The 15,722-nt window shown below is 47.6% G+C and overlaps 1 protein-coding gene across 2 annotated transcripts in view; it reads left to right on the forward strand.

The window, feature by feature from the left end:
* Nucleotides 1-11,750, forward strand: part of zeb1b (zinc finger E-box binding homeobox 1b) — a 43,686-nt gene extending 31,936 nt beyond the window's left edge. For both annotated transcript variants that reach the window (XM_040167031.2, XM_078097024.1), the window contains exons 3-8: nucleotides 2,342-2,503; nucleotides 3,504-3,706; nucleotides 4,273-4,378; nucleotides 4,826-6,537; nucleotides 7,705-7,885; nucleotides 8,532-11,750. In XM_040167031.2, coding sequence (XP_040022965.2) covers nucleotides 2,342-2,503; nucleotides 3,504-3,706; nucleotides 4,273-4,378; nucleotides 4,826-6,537; nucleotides 7,705-7,885; nucleotides 8,532-9,367 — 3,200 coding nt within the window. In that variant the 3' untranslated portion in view covers nucleotides 9,368-11,750. The remainder of the gene's footprint in view (nucleotides 1-2,341; nucleotides 2,504-3,503; nucleotides 3,707-4,272; nucleotides 4,379-4,825; nucleotides 6,538-7,704; nucleotides 7,886-8,531) is intronic.
* The last annotated feature ends 3,972 nt before the right edge of the window (nucleotides 11,751-15,722 follow it).

A 15,722-nucleotide genomic window follows, 5' to 3' on the forward strand; every position in this document is an offset into this window, starting at 1 on the left:
GTTGACCTGGGAGGACTTTTCCTTTATGTTTGACAAACTGGAGAGCATGATTACAGCTGGTTGGTAGTCGAGTGCGTGCACTCGTGCTCTGCTGCATTATTGTAACCGGCTGCAAAGTTGCAAAGCTCTTACGACTTTATCCTCAGCGTTTCACCTCTGATATGCCGTAACGATATAGGGTGGCCCTTACACTCTACATCCTTTTGGATCACTTGTTTCATTGAGGCCCTCTCTGGAAACACTAACATTCCTGTGTGTCACGGTTTGATGTTAAAGCTGAGCCACACTTCTGGACAGGAAAGAACACTCTTGTTGACGGGAGAAAAACTGCCACATCTCCACTAACAAATTTACCGTAATTTGAGGAGTTTGCGTAGAGTCCGTATCTGTGGTGTGGAGATGGAACCCACGAGCAGGGCCTGGATGCGCAACCGCGGGACGGGATCGGCGGAGGCAAAGGTCGGCAGCGGCAGGAAATGCAACATGGGATGCCATCGTTATCACGTTGCAGAGATGTTGGCACAGAGTGACGAGAAAGGGAAGAGGAGAGAGTGGGTGGTCTGGTGATTTAGTCACCATGGCTCGGTTATTCGGTAAAATTAAGAAAGAAGTTGTTGTTGTGGATTTGTTTTTGCATCAAAGCCGCTGCAGAGTGTGCTGCCGCAGCCTCACAGGGCCATTGTTGCTGGGGGGGGGTGGTTGGACCGATTATCCACTTGTGCAGTGGTGCGCACACATCCCTGCGTCAGCAAATAAATAGCCTGTGTGATGTTTCATGTCAGGGGAGCAGGCTGATAACACGGAGGCTGCAAACCTCTTTGGCCTCGCTGTGTACGGAACAAAGAGCTGAGAGAGACAGACACGCACGCAAGAAGGGACAAACAACAGCTTTTCATACCTTTGCATCGCAGACCCCCAACCGGGACTTGACACATATGATGAACATTTAGAAGCCTCCAGGTATGTTTGTGAGCTAAACACAGTCAGGTCAGCGCTTTCCCACATTCTTTCATAATGTCTACACAACAGAAGTGTGGAAAATAAAAAGCAATTCATCAAAGGCACTCAATTTATTCCACACGATTCTCCACATGGCGGTGGCTTGCAGCTAACAGAGCTATAACAGGGTTTATAGCAAACTATATCTATAAGAGGAAACATGGCGCACCTTATGATGAGAATTACACAGTTGGACACCTGGTGTTGGCTTCGGTTTTTCTTTTTCTTTCTTCTACAGGGTGCGATGTTTTCTGGAAATAGTCTCCAAAAACCGTAGCAACAAAGGACTGACATTGTTTGGGGGCTTTGTCTCGGCGCACCAGAGGAAGCAGGAGCAGGGCCGTGTGTAAGAGCGCTGGTATTCACTGTGTGCCGGTGAGACTGGCAGCGCTACACCTGTTCCCGTCTCCAAGGAGAACATCTGCCCGCTAAACACCACAACTTTGCTTTTAGCTGATGGCTCACCCTCGTCCTTATCCTCTGTGATGATACACACGGGCACGCTAAAGTATCCGAGGAGCACTAATGCTCGGATTTAATTGCAGACACACAACACTCTGCTCCGGTGTCCACTCGAGGAAGCTGATTGAGAGCAGGGGCGGAAACAAGGAAAGGAAGTGTCCCCTGCGCGTCTTAAACTCCATCCTCGGGTTACACATTCTACAAGCCGCAGCTCGCTAATTAGTACTCGTTAGGCTAGCTAGTCGGGCTTGTGTGATGCACGGGGAGGTTTGGGGGGGAACACGTACTCGGCTCCCACGTGCAGACTCATTTGCTGGGATATTGAGCAGTCTGAAGGCCAAGCCTCTCCAGAGAGGAGAGCTTTCTGTGTGTGTGTGTTTAGTAGCATGTGTGAACGCAGACCTTGCTGTGTGATATCCATCCACCGCAATACATCAGGACAAGATTCATCACCTAATTATCAGTCGCAGTCCAAACAAGTACCTTACCTAACATAGTGAGGGCTCTGGCATTCAGGTCTTAACAAAGCGCTCTGTGCTCATACAGTCGCCCCGTGGCCTTTGACGCTAATTAGTTTTCTCATCCTATTGTGAACAACAGAATTCAGGATGTTTCATTCTTTGCCCCCCCCGGCACCGCGTGCTTCATTCCAGGCTGTTGATTATGTCATGATGAAGGGCCCGGACTGTAAGATCCAATTCGGCTATAATGACAGTGCCATTATTGGATTATCACATTACAGAGGTTTGGGTTTCATACGCGCTGCCCGCATCGACAGAAAAACACGTGCGCCTGACAAATGACGGCGTGTTCAATGAAGCCTCTCCTTCGCGGGCGTGACTCTAATCTGTGCGCCTGTATTCCCCCCTCCCCCTCGCAGTGAAGGAGGAGTGCGCGTCGGACGGCGAGGACGACGGGAGCACAGACGCCCACTTGGAGGAGATGCTGCAGCAAGGGGACACGGCAGTCATCTACCCAGAAGCCCCGGAGGACGAGCCCCAGCGCCAGGGCACGCCCGACGCCGGCGTCCACGATGAGAACGGTACGGGACATAATAGCATGTTTGTGTAATTATCCATTTCCTCTGATTGCTTTAAATGACATTCATGTCCCTGTTGGTAGTGCACACAAGCCAGGTGTACAGTCTCACACACACACACACACACACACCAGCATATCAACCTGAGAGCTCAGTCAAAAAGCTCTTACACTATTACTGCACCTACCCAGTAATAACTCAATCCCCCCGGCTCTACCTGCTCCCCCGTCTCACCTTTAGGTGTTAACTTCCCCCATTAACGCCACTCTCCAACATCATTACAGCACGCCGTTATTTGTTAAGTGCAGCACATTGGGACCTTTTTATTGCTCCCTGGCCTTTTTTTCGCCTTTTACCTGCTGCCACAAAGGAGGATGGTGGAGAGGGGGGGGGGGGTAGAGGGCAGGAAGAGAAACTACAGCACCTGAGTAAATTTGTCACGTCTGCGTGAGCTCTCGGCTCACAGTCACCTGGGCGGTGTGTGCGCACGCATTCCCATCCCGAGGCCCTCACCAATACATCACCTGTTAACAAATTAATGCTTCACCTGTGTGGGAGCCAAGCAACCGAGACCCTCTGTCAGCGCAGCCAGGTGTTTACCCAGCTTACTTTTCCTCGTATGCGTGGGTGTTTTCCGAAAACGCACAATGGGCAATCAAATGGAATTTCAGGGGTAAAAGCTGTAATTGCTGCGCAAGAAGTACAAAAGCATAAATGAATGGAGGCCCCTGCATCGCTGCCGAGCGCGCCCCTTCCACAAGGACAGGACAGACAAGGACTATTACGGATCACTAATCGCCCTTTGTCCATTTGGTCACCTGGGAGCTGTTTACCTGTGGGGCAGGGTCTCTCAGTGGTGAACTCGCAGTGTTACTGTGGCAGGCCTTGTGTAACATCAAAGAGCCTCTGTCTATTGATTGAGTGGGTACAACACCCCCCCTTTCGCCCCTCCCCTTCACTCTGATATATGTCCTTACAACATTTGTCTTTTTTCTCCACACAGGAACTCCCGATTCGTTCTCTCAGCTGCTCACCTGCCCGTACTGCGCACGAGGCTACAAGCGTTACAGCTCCCTGAAGGAGCACATCAAGTACCGACACGAGAAGACGGAGGAGAGCTTCAACTGCCCCGAGTGCAGCTACAGCTTCGCCTACCGCGCTCAGCTGGAGCGGCACATGACGGTCCACAAGGGCGGACGGGATCAGGTAAAAAAAAAAAAAGGAGTGACTGACCAACAGGACAGGGTTGGATCCTGATAGCACAACTTCCCTGGTGAAACTAAAAAAATCCCCCTTTCCCCTGTATTTCATTATTTATGTGATTTTATTTAGTTTTTCCTACATAAGTGTTGTGAGTGGTAAGGAAAGGTATTTTTTTATTTTTACAAACTAGATACTCCTCTCTAGTCTGGTTCAACATTTTGCAGGATTTACCGGAAACATGTAGTAAGAAAGTAGTCGAATAATTTGTATGACAGATTATTCTGTGCTTCAGTTTGATATTTATATGCATCACGTTATAGTAGTCAAAGCGGCTGGATTGGTTCGCCAGAAGGTTTCAGTAGCGTTCGGTGGTGATTACGCTCAAAGTGATCCTAAATTATGCAAACCTACATGAAAGCTTTGTGTCTCCAGCAGCTCAGGACAAATAAACATGAACTTTTGCTCCGCGATTGATTAATGACACTGCGACGCAAATGATCAACGGTGCAAAGGTTGTGTTTTCAAGGTGCATCTCACTGAATGTCCCCCTCTCTTCCCATGTCCAACAGAGACACATCCCCCAGTCGGGAGGCAATCGTAAATTCAAGTGCACTGAATGCGGCAAAGCATTTAAATACAAACACCATCTAAAGGAGCACCTACGCATCCACAGCGGTGAGTGGACAACCCCGTCACCATGGCAGCATTTCGCTCGTGTCTGTGTGTGTTGGTTTGTGCATGCACGTGACACTGAACTTCTCTGCCATGATTCTCTGTTGGCCACAGATGGTTCCGTTGAACCGATATTTATGGTTTATTTATGTATTTACCAATTCCCTGTATTTAGACATCCTCAATTGTTTTTCAGTCCTTATTTTACCATAATTGTGTTTATTTTGGCATTATGGGACAGCAATTAGGGAGGGGCATTTCCCAACGGTGCCATTACATCAGCGTTTAAGCATCATTGAAATGCATTAGAGCTTTTTTCCTACTATACTACAATGCTCATTGCCTAGCTCGCTCACTTAGCTTCATTCACTAATGGAAATCCGTCTGCGTCCCCCCCCTCCTCCCCCCCCTCTGTTCTCTCTCTGTTGTCCACGTCATCGTTTTATTCAGGAGAGAAACCCTACGAGTGCTCCAACTGCAAGAAGCGCTTCTCCCACTCAGGCTCATACAGCTCCCACATCAGCAGTAAGAAGTGCATCAGCGTCATCTCAGTCAACGGCAGGCCGCGCTCGGGGAACGCCAAAACCCAGAGCCAGGGTCTATCGCCGGTTCTGCCCACGTCACCCTCGGCCCTCCACACCCAGATCAGGGAGAAGCTGGAGCACAGCAAGCCCCTACAGGAGCAGCTGCCACTCAATCAGATCAAGACCGAGCCTGTGGACTACGAGTACAAGCCGACCTTGATAACATCCCAAGCCATGGCCGCCATGAACGGCGGGGTTTTCAATGGAGGTGGCTCCACTCCTCTGCAGGGCACAGTGCAAGCCGTGGTCCTGCCCACGGTGGGGCTGATGTCCCCCATCAGCATCAACCTGGCAGACCTGCAGAATGCTCTCAAAGTGGCGGTAGACGGTAACGTCATTCGTCAGGTCCTAGAAAGCAATGCCAAAGGCCAAGGGCAGGTGAACTCGGGGTTAACCACTGGAATGCTCCATCCTGCACAGCAGCAACTCATCTCAGCCATCAGCCTGCCCATTGTGGGTCAAGATGGAAATGCAAAAATCATTATAAACTACAGTTTGGACCCCAACCAGGGGCAGCTCATGGCCCACAACCTGAAGAAAGAGTCTGAACCCACCTCTCCAGACCAGACCACCACTGACACCTTCAAGTCCCAGAAACTCCCTGAGGATCTGACCATCAGGAGAACCGGGCCAAATGAAACGAAAGAAAAAGAGGAAAACACCACTAAGACTTGTCTCCTGTGTGATAACTGTCCCGGTGGGCTGGAAGCACTCCATGCCCTCACGCACTGCAAGAAGGACGGCGTGAGGCTGAACGGAGTGGGCCTGGATAAGTCGGACTCTGCTGTTGCTGCCTTGCTTTCAGAGGGAGGTCTCTGTAATCAACCCAAGAACCTGTTGTCCCTGCTCAAGGCTTACTTTGCCTTAAACGCAGAGCCCACCAAGGACGAGCTGGCAAAGATCTCCGACTCAGTCAGCCTGCCAATCCATGTGGTTAAGAAGTGGTTTGACAAAATGCAGGAGGGTCAGATATCGCTGGGTGCCCCGACACCTCCCTCGGAGGAGGAGGAGGACACCTGTGAAGCCAGCAGAGTGGTGTCTCTTGTCCCGGGGAAGGACACGGCCAATATGAGCCCCTCCGGGACCCGGGGCAGCCCGACCGAAGCCACCCCAGCGGAAGTCAACGGCAGTCACAGCACCCCAGCCTCTCCCTCACCTCTAAACCTGACAGCTGGGGGTCCCGTCCCAGCCCCGCCTCCCCAGAGCACTGAGGGACCCCTAGACCTGTCGCTGCCAAGGCCCACCAGAGAGGAAGGGGAGAGAGTGGTGGCTGTAGCCCGTGTTTACCCCTCCCCTTCCTCTGGCTCTACCAATGTGGATGAACCCCTAAACTTAACTTGCACAAAGAAAGAGGCATCGCCACTCTCAGCCATGGGCGCCAGCCCCATCGCACTGTACGCCAGCCAGCCAGGTGCCAAAGCCCTTGACATTGTGACCACAATGCAATGCCTACGAGCACTCGCCACTAACAACAAACAGACTATCCTGATCCCCCAGCTGGCTTACACTTATACCACTACAGCCAGTAGCCCTGCTGGGACCCAGACGCAGGAAACCATCCACCTCAACGGAGTTAAGGTGTGTAATCATTTACTCCCCCAATGTGGCAGCTGAGTGTCCCAGTTTTCAAATGCAGAGTTTGACATTTGGGAAAACGTGCTCATTTGCTTTTTTTCCCCTGCGATTACACAATACTGCTCTCTGTAGGCGAAATATCAAGATAAGGAATAGCCTACATGTAGCTTAGCACAGACTGAAAATAGGGGGGAACAGCAAGCGCGAGAGCCCAGTAACAAGCACCTTTAAAGCACGCTAATGTAATGGACAAGGGAGGATGTTAATTTTAAGTGCTCAGAGCTGTATTTGCCTCATCAGCATTTCAGAGCTTTTGTTACTCTAGTTTCATTAGCGCAAGTCTGACAGCACAGTTGCTCTTTACACTACGATGCTGCTGGAGTTTGGTCAGCTACAGCAAACAGGTTTGACTTAGAAAACAGCTGAAAGCAGATTATGCAGGAGCGAATTTTCACAAGCAAGTGGTTCTGTCTTTTCTCTCTCTAGGAGCGATCAGTCAAACCCCTCCGTCCAGATCATTACTTCTCATTGTTCAAAATCCACCAGGACATGATAGATAGTGTGAAACCATCCCAAACGTAATCAATAAGTCATATATAGAAACGTCTGAATTCAGCCCTTAATAGTTCTTCATTGTGCCGACGCCTAATGATGGATGTAGATGGCTGCGGGTGTGTGAGTGATCTTCCCAGGCTGTCGCCTGGAGGACATGAGGCTGCACTTTACTGCAGAGCTCCTATTGATCTGATGGAATCTGTTTAAACGGCACACCTCTGCCTGCCTCATTGATTTATTGTTGTTGTATTATACTTTTGTGTTAAGTGGATTGGCATAGACCTGCCTTGTAAAATGGACGAGCTCCGTGTATATATCATCCCCTTAATACTGCCCCACATCCTGTTGCGCTGCATCAGTAGATGAGTTTTACCAGCCCAGGGATGGCAGAGAACCCGGAAGTGTGATGGTAAGTGAACAGGATGTGTATTAGTTCGGGCCAAGGAAACACTTGCTCATCCATAACCTGGAAATCCGGAGAGATTTTACTTTTTAAAAAGAGCATCCAAGAGAGATTTAAGTAGGCTGTGACACAGGCTAGTTTCCCGTGCTGCAGCGTGAGTCATTGGTCTTGAAAACCCTTTGAATACATCTGTGATTTGTCACATTCCTCAGGAGGAGAAGCACGACACGGGCTCAGAAGGCGTGTCCACCATGGAGGAGCAGAACGACTCGGACTCGGGCCCTGCGCGGAAGAAGATGAAGAAGACGGACGGCAGCATGTACGCCTGTGACCTGTGCGACAAGATCTTCCAGAAGAGCAGCTCGCTGCTGAGACACAAATACGAACACACGGGTAAATACCACCTCTCGTGTGTCATAAGACATAAAACAGCACAACCGGAACTGGTCTCACCAGCACTGTTAGTTCTTGGTAAAGATGAGTCAGAGTGCGAGAGAAAGGGGGATTTTGAGCTGCAGCCCAGAGAGGGGTGGACACCTCCATTCCAGCAGGTATTACTCAACACGCGCAGAAGAGGTCTGAGAACTTCTTTCCGCCAACTCCCCACCTCTGCACTGCCAGCTTCTCATGTGAAGCCCCTGAATGTTTCGCAAGAAGCGAGCTCTGGTAGTAATTTGGATTGCTCTGAGATGATGGTTCCGTGGCCAAGTGTGGGTCAACACTCTCAGAGGCGTTGGTTTGTTTTTTTCTTACTCTGATACCTGGCTTGCAACAGTGGTTTTCAGCTTCAAATGACCTCATCGCGAGGTGAAAAGCAGCTCACTGCCTGGATAAAGTTTCCTTGAAGGTTTTGCGAGCCCATTTGTGATTGTGTTGTATTGTTTTGAAACGTCTTGCTTGGATACACCGATGATAGATCTCAGCCTCTTAAAGGGGGGGGGGGTGATTATTACTCCCATGTCTGCACCTTATTAAACCCAACAGCGCCTTCACTCCTCCTAAATGTTGACGCACATCTTACTGTCTCTTTCCTCTGCAGGGAAGCGGCCTCACGAGTGCGGCATCTGCAGCAAGGCCTTCAAACACAAGCACCACTTGATCGAACACATGCGCCTCCACTCGGGGGAGAAGCCGTACCAGTGCGACAAGTGCGGCAAGCGCTTCTCGCACTCGGGCTCCTACTCCCAGCACATGAACCACCGCTACTCCTACTGCAAGAAGGAGACGCAGGGCGAAGGCCGCGAGAGCCCCGAGGAGGACGGCGAGGCCCGGGCCGAGATGGAGGCGCTGGCTCGACTGGAGCGGCTCCTGGCGCCCTCCCAGCTGGACCTGGACGAGCGGGGGAGCAGCACGAGGGAGGACGAGGAGAGTGAAGACGAGGAGGAGGACGGCGCTGTGGACATGGATGACATCCAAGTGGTGCAGATAGGGGACGAAGGAGGGGATGAGGAGGAGGAAGAAGAGAGAATTGAGGAGGAGACAGAAATAGTATTAAAGGAGAGAGAAGGAGGGGAGGAAAGGAATGAAATGGAGATGGAGAAAGAAATGGTGGAGGTGGAAGGAAAAGAGCAGAGGAATGAGGAGGAGATGGAGAGAGTGTTGGTGCAGGGAGGAGGGCAGAAGAAGAAGACAGCAATAGAGGCGGAAGAGGAAGACAAGGAGGAAGACCAGGAGGCTGACTCAAGGCGGGATGAGTTGCTCGGAAGCAGTCAGGAAGAGAAAGGGGAGGAGGATGAGGAGGCGATGGATGCAGAGGAAGGGCTGACGGAAGAGGGGAAAGCAGAGGTGGAGGTCACAGAGGGGAGTGGAGGCGAAACAGACACGGCTTGTGGAGAGCAGAACCAGACGCTGCAGGAGAAAGGCGATACGGACTGAAAGAGGCACCCCGACTCCTCCCCGAGACACAATCACATCTCTCCTCCTCTCCCCGTGCGCAGGAAGAATGCAGGAGGTGATGTCCGGTCACTCTGACAGTTCCTTTCAGTTCACTACTGTGTAGAAAATCCAGGTGTGCCTGAATTTAAAAAAATACTAGTGACTTTTCCGGTGGAGAGCGATTTCTCGCTGTCCAAAAAAAATCAATTTGTAAAGAAAAAGATGAAGACAAATACAAATTTTAACTAACGAAGGAAATGCATTATACAGACTTTGGAAGCTAGAGCCGACACGTTTTAGATAATGTTTTATTACTAAAACACCGTGGGTCATTTCTTTTTATCAGTGTTACTAATTTTCTCACTCATATTTTAACCTTTGAAAGCTGTACAGTCGGGAGATATTTCTATACCTTTTTATTGCCAATGAACAAAAAAATAACTCAGTATTTTATTAAGTTGGAAGGAAAAAAAAGACAAATACTGTGCACTACAAGTGGCTTGGTTTACCGATGTATCGAGCAGTGGAGTTGTGTTGTCCACCCTTCAGTATTACCGCACTAGATATACCACGCCACCTCGCTAGCAGATGTTAGCATTAGGTCTCTTTTTTGCTATTCTTTCATTTGGATTGTGAGCCTTAAGAAAAATGACAACGGAGAGCGGACATTTACTTCCTTTCAGAATTGTAGATTCCTCTTTGTCAACGTTTCCTTTACAAATCAGTGTTTTATAGTTAATAGTTTGACATTTTGGGAAATAAACCTAGATATTTTCTTTATGAGAATCCAAATATATGTGTCCGATAAATATACCGCTGCAGCCGGCAGCTGCTAAGCTTGGCTTTGCTTACTTTAGCTTAGCTTAACTTGGTTTAGTTTTTCCTAGCTGCATTAGGCTTTTTATGAGGAAAAGAAAGAGGGAGAAAAACTAGCTGAAGCTAAACGTAACGCTGCTTAAGCTAGAGGTTGTATGTCCTGCTTATCTACTGTCTCACACTCCAGTCCAGTAGGTGGCTAAATGCAGGACTATTTGTTCCCATCAGAGCAACCGCCCCCCCCCCAGATGTGTAGTATTTATGCTAAACGAGGCTAATCATTCCTGTTGCTTCTGCTGCACATTTAAAGTATGCCGTATCAATATTCTCATCTGATCTCATCCAGAAAGTTAATAAGGGCATTTTCCTAAAAAGTGTTCAGAGCAAGCAGAGAGGTGATCAAGAAAACAGTCTTCCCCCCCCCCAAATCACGCCCATGCCTTCCCCCCTATTCCGAGCCATATGCAAAAAAAAGAATCAAACTAAACAAGACAAGCATGCATATCAAAAGTGCCATTGAATATTGCTGTGGAAGGCTAGCAGCTACGATCAGGTATTGCCAGTCCCAGATCAACCCATGAGGCGGAATACACAGCTGAGAGAGTTTGGTCCATCGCGTATTCACCCATTCTAGATTTTAGAGAAAATGCTTTTTGTTTCTAATCCGAGCAGCTAAAAGAGTTCCAATGCACATGGATAATGAAGTATGAGTTCTAACTAACTGTGTCCTGCCTTTGTCAAAGCTCATTCGGTGCACTTGTTTATTAACACACCATGAAACGCTCAGATGTCTCTTCAGGTAACAAAATGTAGGCGAATATGAATTTGAGGAGTCAGCAATGTTTTTACCTGTCAGTATTATTTTTTGTCTCTTACGTTCTGGTTCCTTGTGTGTACTGTATGTTTTCAGCAATGGCAGTATTATCCCCACCCCCAAGGAGATGGGTATGTCTGTTTAGTCATAGAGAACTTTTATATTTATGTGTCTTATTTTTTATATTTCTTTATGGTTATTTATTACACAATGTAGTGTACAAGACTGTAGTTTGTATTAATACGATAATATATTTTAGTATGGAAAACAAAGGCAAACAACTTTGAGCCTGGAAATATTCTCCAGCACACTGAAGTATGTTATTCGAACAAATAAAAGGTTTTTCTTTAGAAAAAGAACTCGCACCCTGCAAGCCTGAAAATTGGAACCTATGACCTCTGTGCATCTATTCTCATGTTAGTTTTCTTTCCCCTCTCTAATATGAAGCTACTGAACTTTTGAAAACTAATCGTATGTCTAATAGCATGAGTGTGTGCTGTTTTATTGAAGGATTACTCTTAACCACACAAACTGTCCTTTCTGCCAAGCCAAAATAATATTGACATTTGTTCATATGTTTTTTTTTTGTGCCAATTTGTTACTTTATGTCCGTGTCAAGACCACGCCCACTTTTATATACCCCTCTCCCTTTTAACAGCCTCATCTTTTTTATAGTGATTTTTTTGGTGTTTTTTCTTTTTTGTTCTTTTTTTTTATGACTCCCCATCTCACAATAAAAGACATCAATTAAAAGCTGCTGGGTTTGTGATATTGTTATTGAGAAATTTTTTAATCACACAAGTATGTGAAAGACTATCACAGTAGAACAAAATATATCCATAATGGACCACTTTGAAATTGTAAAAATAAAGAGGGGTACATACATAATTTAGAATTCAAATATATTCCAAATTAGTTGTATTAATGACACACCACCATATGATAAGTGTTATAGTGTATATAAGTGTTAATAATATAGTAACAAACACAAGTCTACCCCCCAAAACATTAAGCTAATCTTTTGAACTATAAATCATGACCCTCAGCGATAGCTCAGTCACAACACTCCCTTCAGTCCAGCCCAAGGTCAACCCTATTGATTTGGATTAGGTTTCTAGGAGGGTCGGCCAAATCTCAAGCCCCCCCCCTGTCCTGAACCCCCCTCCCAGCATTAATTAGTAATGGAGTGGTCTAAAAATCCATAGTCTCTCGAGGAGCTGAAAATGATACAATAGCTGGTGAATATAATTTGATAGTTCTTTCTCTCCTCCTCTTCCCAGAAGCACTGACTCCCCCATGTAAGAAAAGGGCGGGGGGGGGGGGGGGGGGGGGGCTCAGAAAAGTCGGACGGTGTGAGAGGACAGTATTAAAATTAGCGAGCTGGCCGAACTACCTCAGCTCACAGAAGAGTGTGCTGGTAAGTATGTGGGGGGGGGGGGGCACAGTGTGACAGAGGAGGTTTGACTGCCCTCATGTTGAATGGATCTCTGCAGACACTTGAGAGGGGGCGGGGGGGGATGATCCTTTATAGGACAGCTCTTGCCATCCACCAGGGGGGAAAGTGTTCTGACAGCGTCGTGTAATTGTGCCGATTATGAACATCCCGACCGGGGGCCGCTCTGACGCTCTGGAGAACAGGTCAAAGGGTGCGTAGCCTGTGACGCCGTGTTTCGGGGCGCTTTACGCCCCTTCGGTCCAACCCCCGACTTAAAAGCCAAAATATTGCCATATGTTCTGCTAGGCTCAGCATTTCAAAGGAAAATTGAAAAGCTATAACTGCTAAGAGGATATGGAGTGCTCTTGCCAATAATGGTGCCAAAGCCTGATGAAGTATCATGGCTGCTGGGGCTCTGACACCCAGCCAAACCCAGGGGTGGGGGTGGGGGGGCTGAAGCTCCCCGGGGAAATTTAGAGAAAAGCCGGGAGGAGGAGGGGAAGGAGGGGGAGGAGGGGGAAAGAAAAGCCTGCTCTCAGGAAATGGCAGTCACTTAAATATCATGTTCATTTACTGTACTGCTAAATAGCAGAACCTACACAGAGACATTATGTGTGCGTGTGTGTGTGTGTCAATGGGGGGTTAATATGTCACTTCATGTGACAAATTGCCATTTCAGAACTCCATTGTAACCTGCTGGTCAGCATGCGCTCGTGGAAATCTATGTATTTATTTACCACGTGACCTGTGAGTGGGGAACATGTCAGACCAGCGATTACACACTCGAGTCACGGTCTGAACACCAGATCCCCAACCACGTTCCTTAAATCAGTGATTAAATTGTACATTATATTGTTTTTTGAGCCCTCTTCATTAGAAAACAAAAGATATTTAAAATGTAATCAATTTCAAAAGTCAGTGGGCTTCTTATTGATCTCACTTTCACACAGGTGAATAATTACAGAGCCCACAGACTAGTATGTGCACCATAATAAAACACCAAGGTAAAAAATACATTATTTAATAACACGTAACATAAAGCATAATTAGCGATATTATGCAACAAAGCACAACTTAAAAAGCATAACAGTATGTATGTGTGACACAGTGTATACTTGTTACATGTTACATGTTGAACCATGATTAAAAAGAACAAGAACCAAGGAACCAGACATATCTTTATAGATCAATAGGCTTGTGGCACTTCCATGTCATTGAGATCTTTGATTTTAACACTCAAACCACAACGAAGTCAGTGAGAACGCGCGTGTGTGTGTGTGTGTATGTGCGCGCCAAAGGGTTGATTGGATTGTCATTGTGCCGTATTTAGCTGGTACCATAAACATCTCTCTGGAGAATTACCCTTCAGCTCCAGTAATATGAAGCCAATCGTTAACTCACGTGAGAGCCACTGAGGTTTTAGGTGTCCTTGCTTTTGCAGCAATTCATTATCTGGATCCTGGTCACCTTTTTACCAATCTTCTCAAACACAAGCACGCACGCCCAGCCGAATGCTATTACAGTGTTTCTCAGCGATAAGCCCGGGTGAAATCTATCTATAAATTAAGTTTTTGCATCATCGTTTAAGCTTGTAATTGCTGGAAGACTCATTTCATTAGGCCGCATATCTCCTCCGTACCTGGAGCAACGTGCGTCGTGATTGTGTTGTTTTGTCCCGTTTGTGTCCACTTTGGGTCGCTTTGTAATGAGGACAATGAGGCGATAGCTTCACATGAACCCTCAAATTACATTCTCTCACCTTTCACCCACACACAAATATAGATATTTAATATTAATGTTCTGCCAGTTTCATGCTTTCTTTTCAGGGTGAGGTTCAGGGCTGACTTTCACCACTTCCCCTCCTCGTTACCACATCAGGACTCAAGTTGCCCTAGAACAACACCAGCTCCACCACAGTCACCTCACAACCCCAGTTTCCACACACACACACCGAGTGCAAAACCTGGCCGTGTTTGCAGGTAGGGCCGCCCCCCCCACTGCTGGGACAACACGGAGCAGGCTCTCGGTCATGACTAGAATAACAAGGAGCTGCACAGAATTCAATTAAATGTTCTGCTCTTTGAAAAGCTACCACCCAGCGCCCACATGCACGCACGCACACACAATGTTGAAAGTAACACACCTCCACCTAACTACTCACTCTTGCTTTGTTCCTCCCACACATACAGGAAAGCATGCATGAACACACATGTGAATATCAACCCCCCTCCCCTCCCCGATACCTCCTCTCTTACTATGTGTGTGTATGTGTCTTTGTCCCGTCCTCCTGAGAGAAGCCTGGACCTTCAAACATCATCTTTATACCTGCCGCCTGATTGGCTCCTGGAGGTCAACGGATAAGCCCATAAAAAAGGTGTGACATCTCTTTACATCGACTTAAACGTTCACCCATTTGTGCCGGCGGGGCCCGCGTGCGACAAGGACTACATCTTACTGCCTTTGAATCGGTCACTTAGCGAGGCCTGTGGTGGTCAATGAGGCGAGGCAACACACCTTTAGCTCTTCCTGCTTCTCTAAGGCACAAGGCCAGTTGAGTCCACATATATTTCTGATCCAGAATCAGAGCACCAAGCGCCAGCCGATCTAATTAACTAATTGGAACGTTGATGAAACAGAGCAAAACACAACTAGGTTTTGTTAGGGCAGAAATAATTAATGCAACAAAATAGAGCAACGGTTATGTCCTTCATCAGCTCGCCCATCATGCAGGAGAACACAGCGCGTTTGTGGTGTGAACGCGGGGCACAGAAATAAGGATCGGGAGTGCTCGACGCGCTTTACTCATCCACTGTGTCAAAACGTTTTTCAGGTCCCTTTGAAATGTTCTTGGGGGGGGATTAAGGTGTGGCGGCCCTCTCCTGTTCAGAACGCCCCCGCACACGCCACGGGAGAGATGACCTTTAACCTTGGCCTTTTTCTGACTCCACTGGGAGATGGCAATGTGTGTCCATACGTGAGCAGAGGTTAAAAGAGCGGATGTTCTATGCCTCGTCCACTTTAGCCATCACTACATGACCCCCCCCGTTCCAGTACCAAGTCAACTACAGAACCGTGTAAAAAGTACACAATACAAAAACCTGAAACTATGAATTGTTATTTCATGTCATCACTTCTGTGTGAGTCCTTTATACAAAAATGAATATAATATATAAATGAAATATATATATAAATCGAGGAGCCATAGAGGGTTCTTCTCTTCTGTCTGTATCTGTCAACAAATATTTACAATTAAGGGTATTTACAAGTCTTCCAGGCTGTTTCCTCACTTT

This window comes from Gasterosteus aculeatus, chromosome 21 (genome assembly GCF_964276395.1).
Source record: "Gasterosteus aculeatus chromosome 21, fGasAcu3.hap1.1, whole genome shotgun sequence".
Classification (NCBI taxonomy): Eukaryota; Metazoa; Chordata; class Actinopteri; order Perciformes; family Gasterosteidae; genus Gasterosteus; species Gasterosteus aculeatus.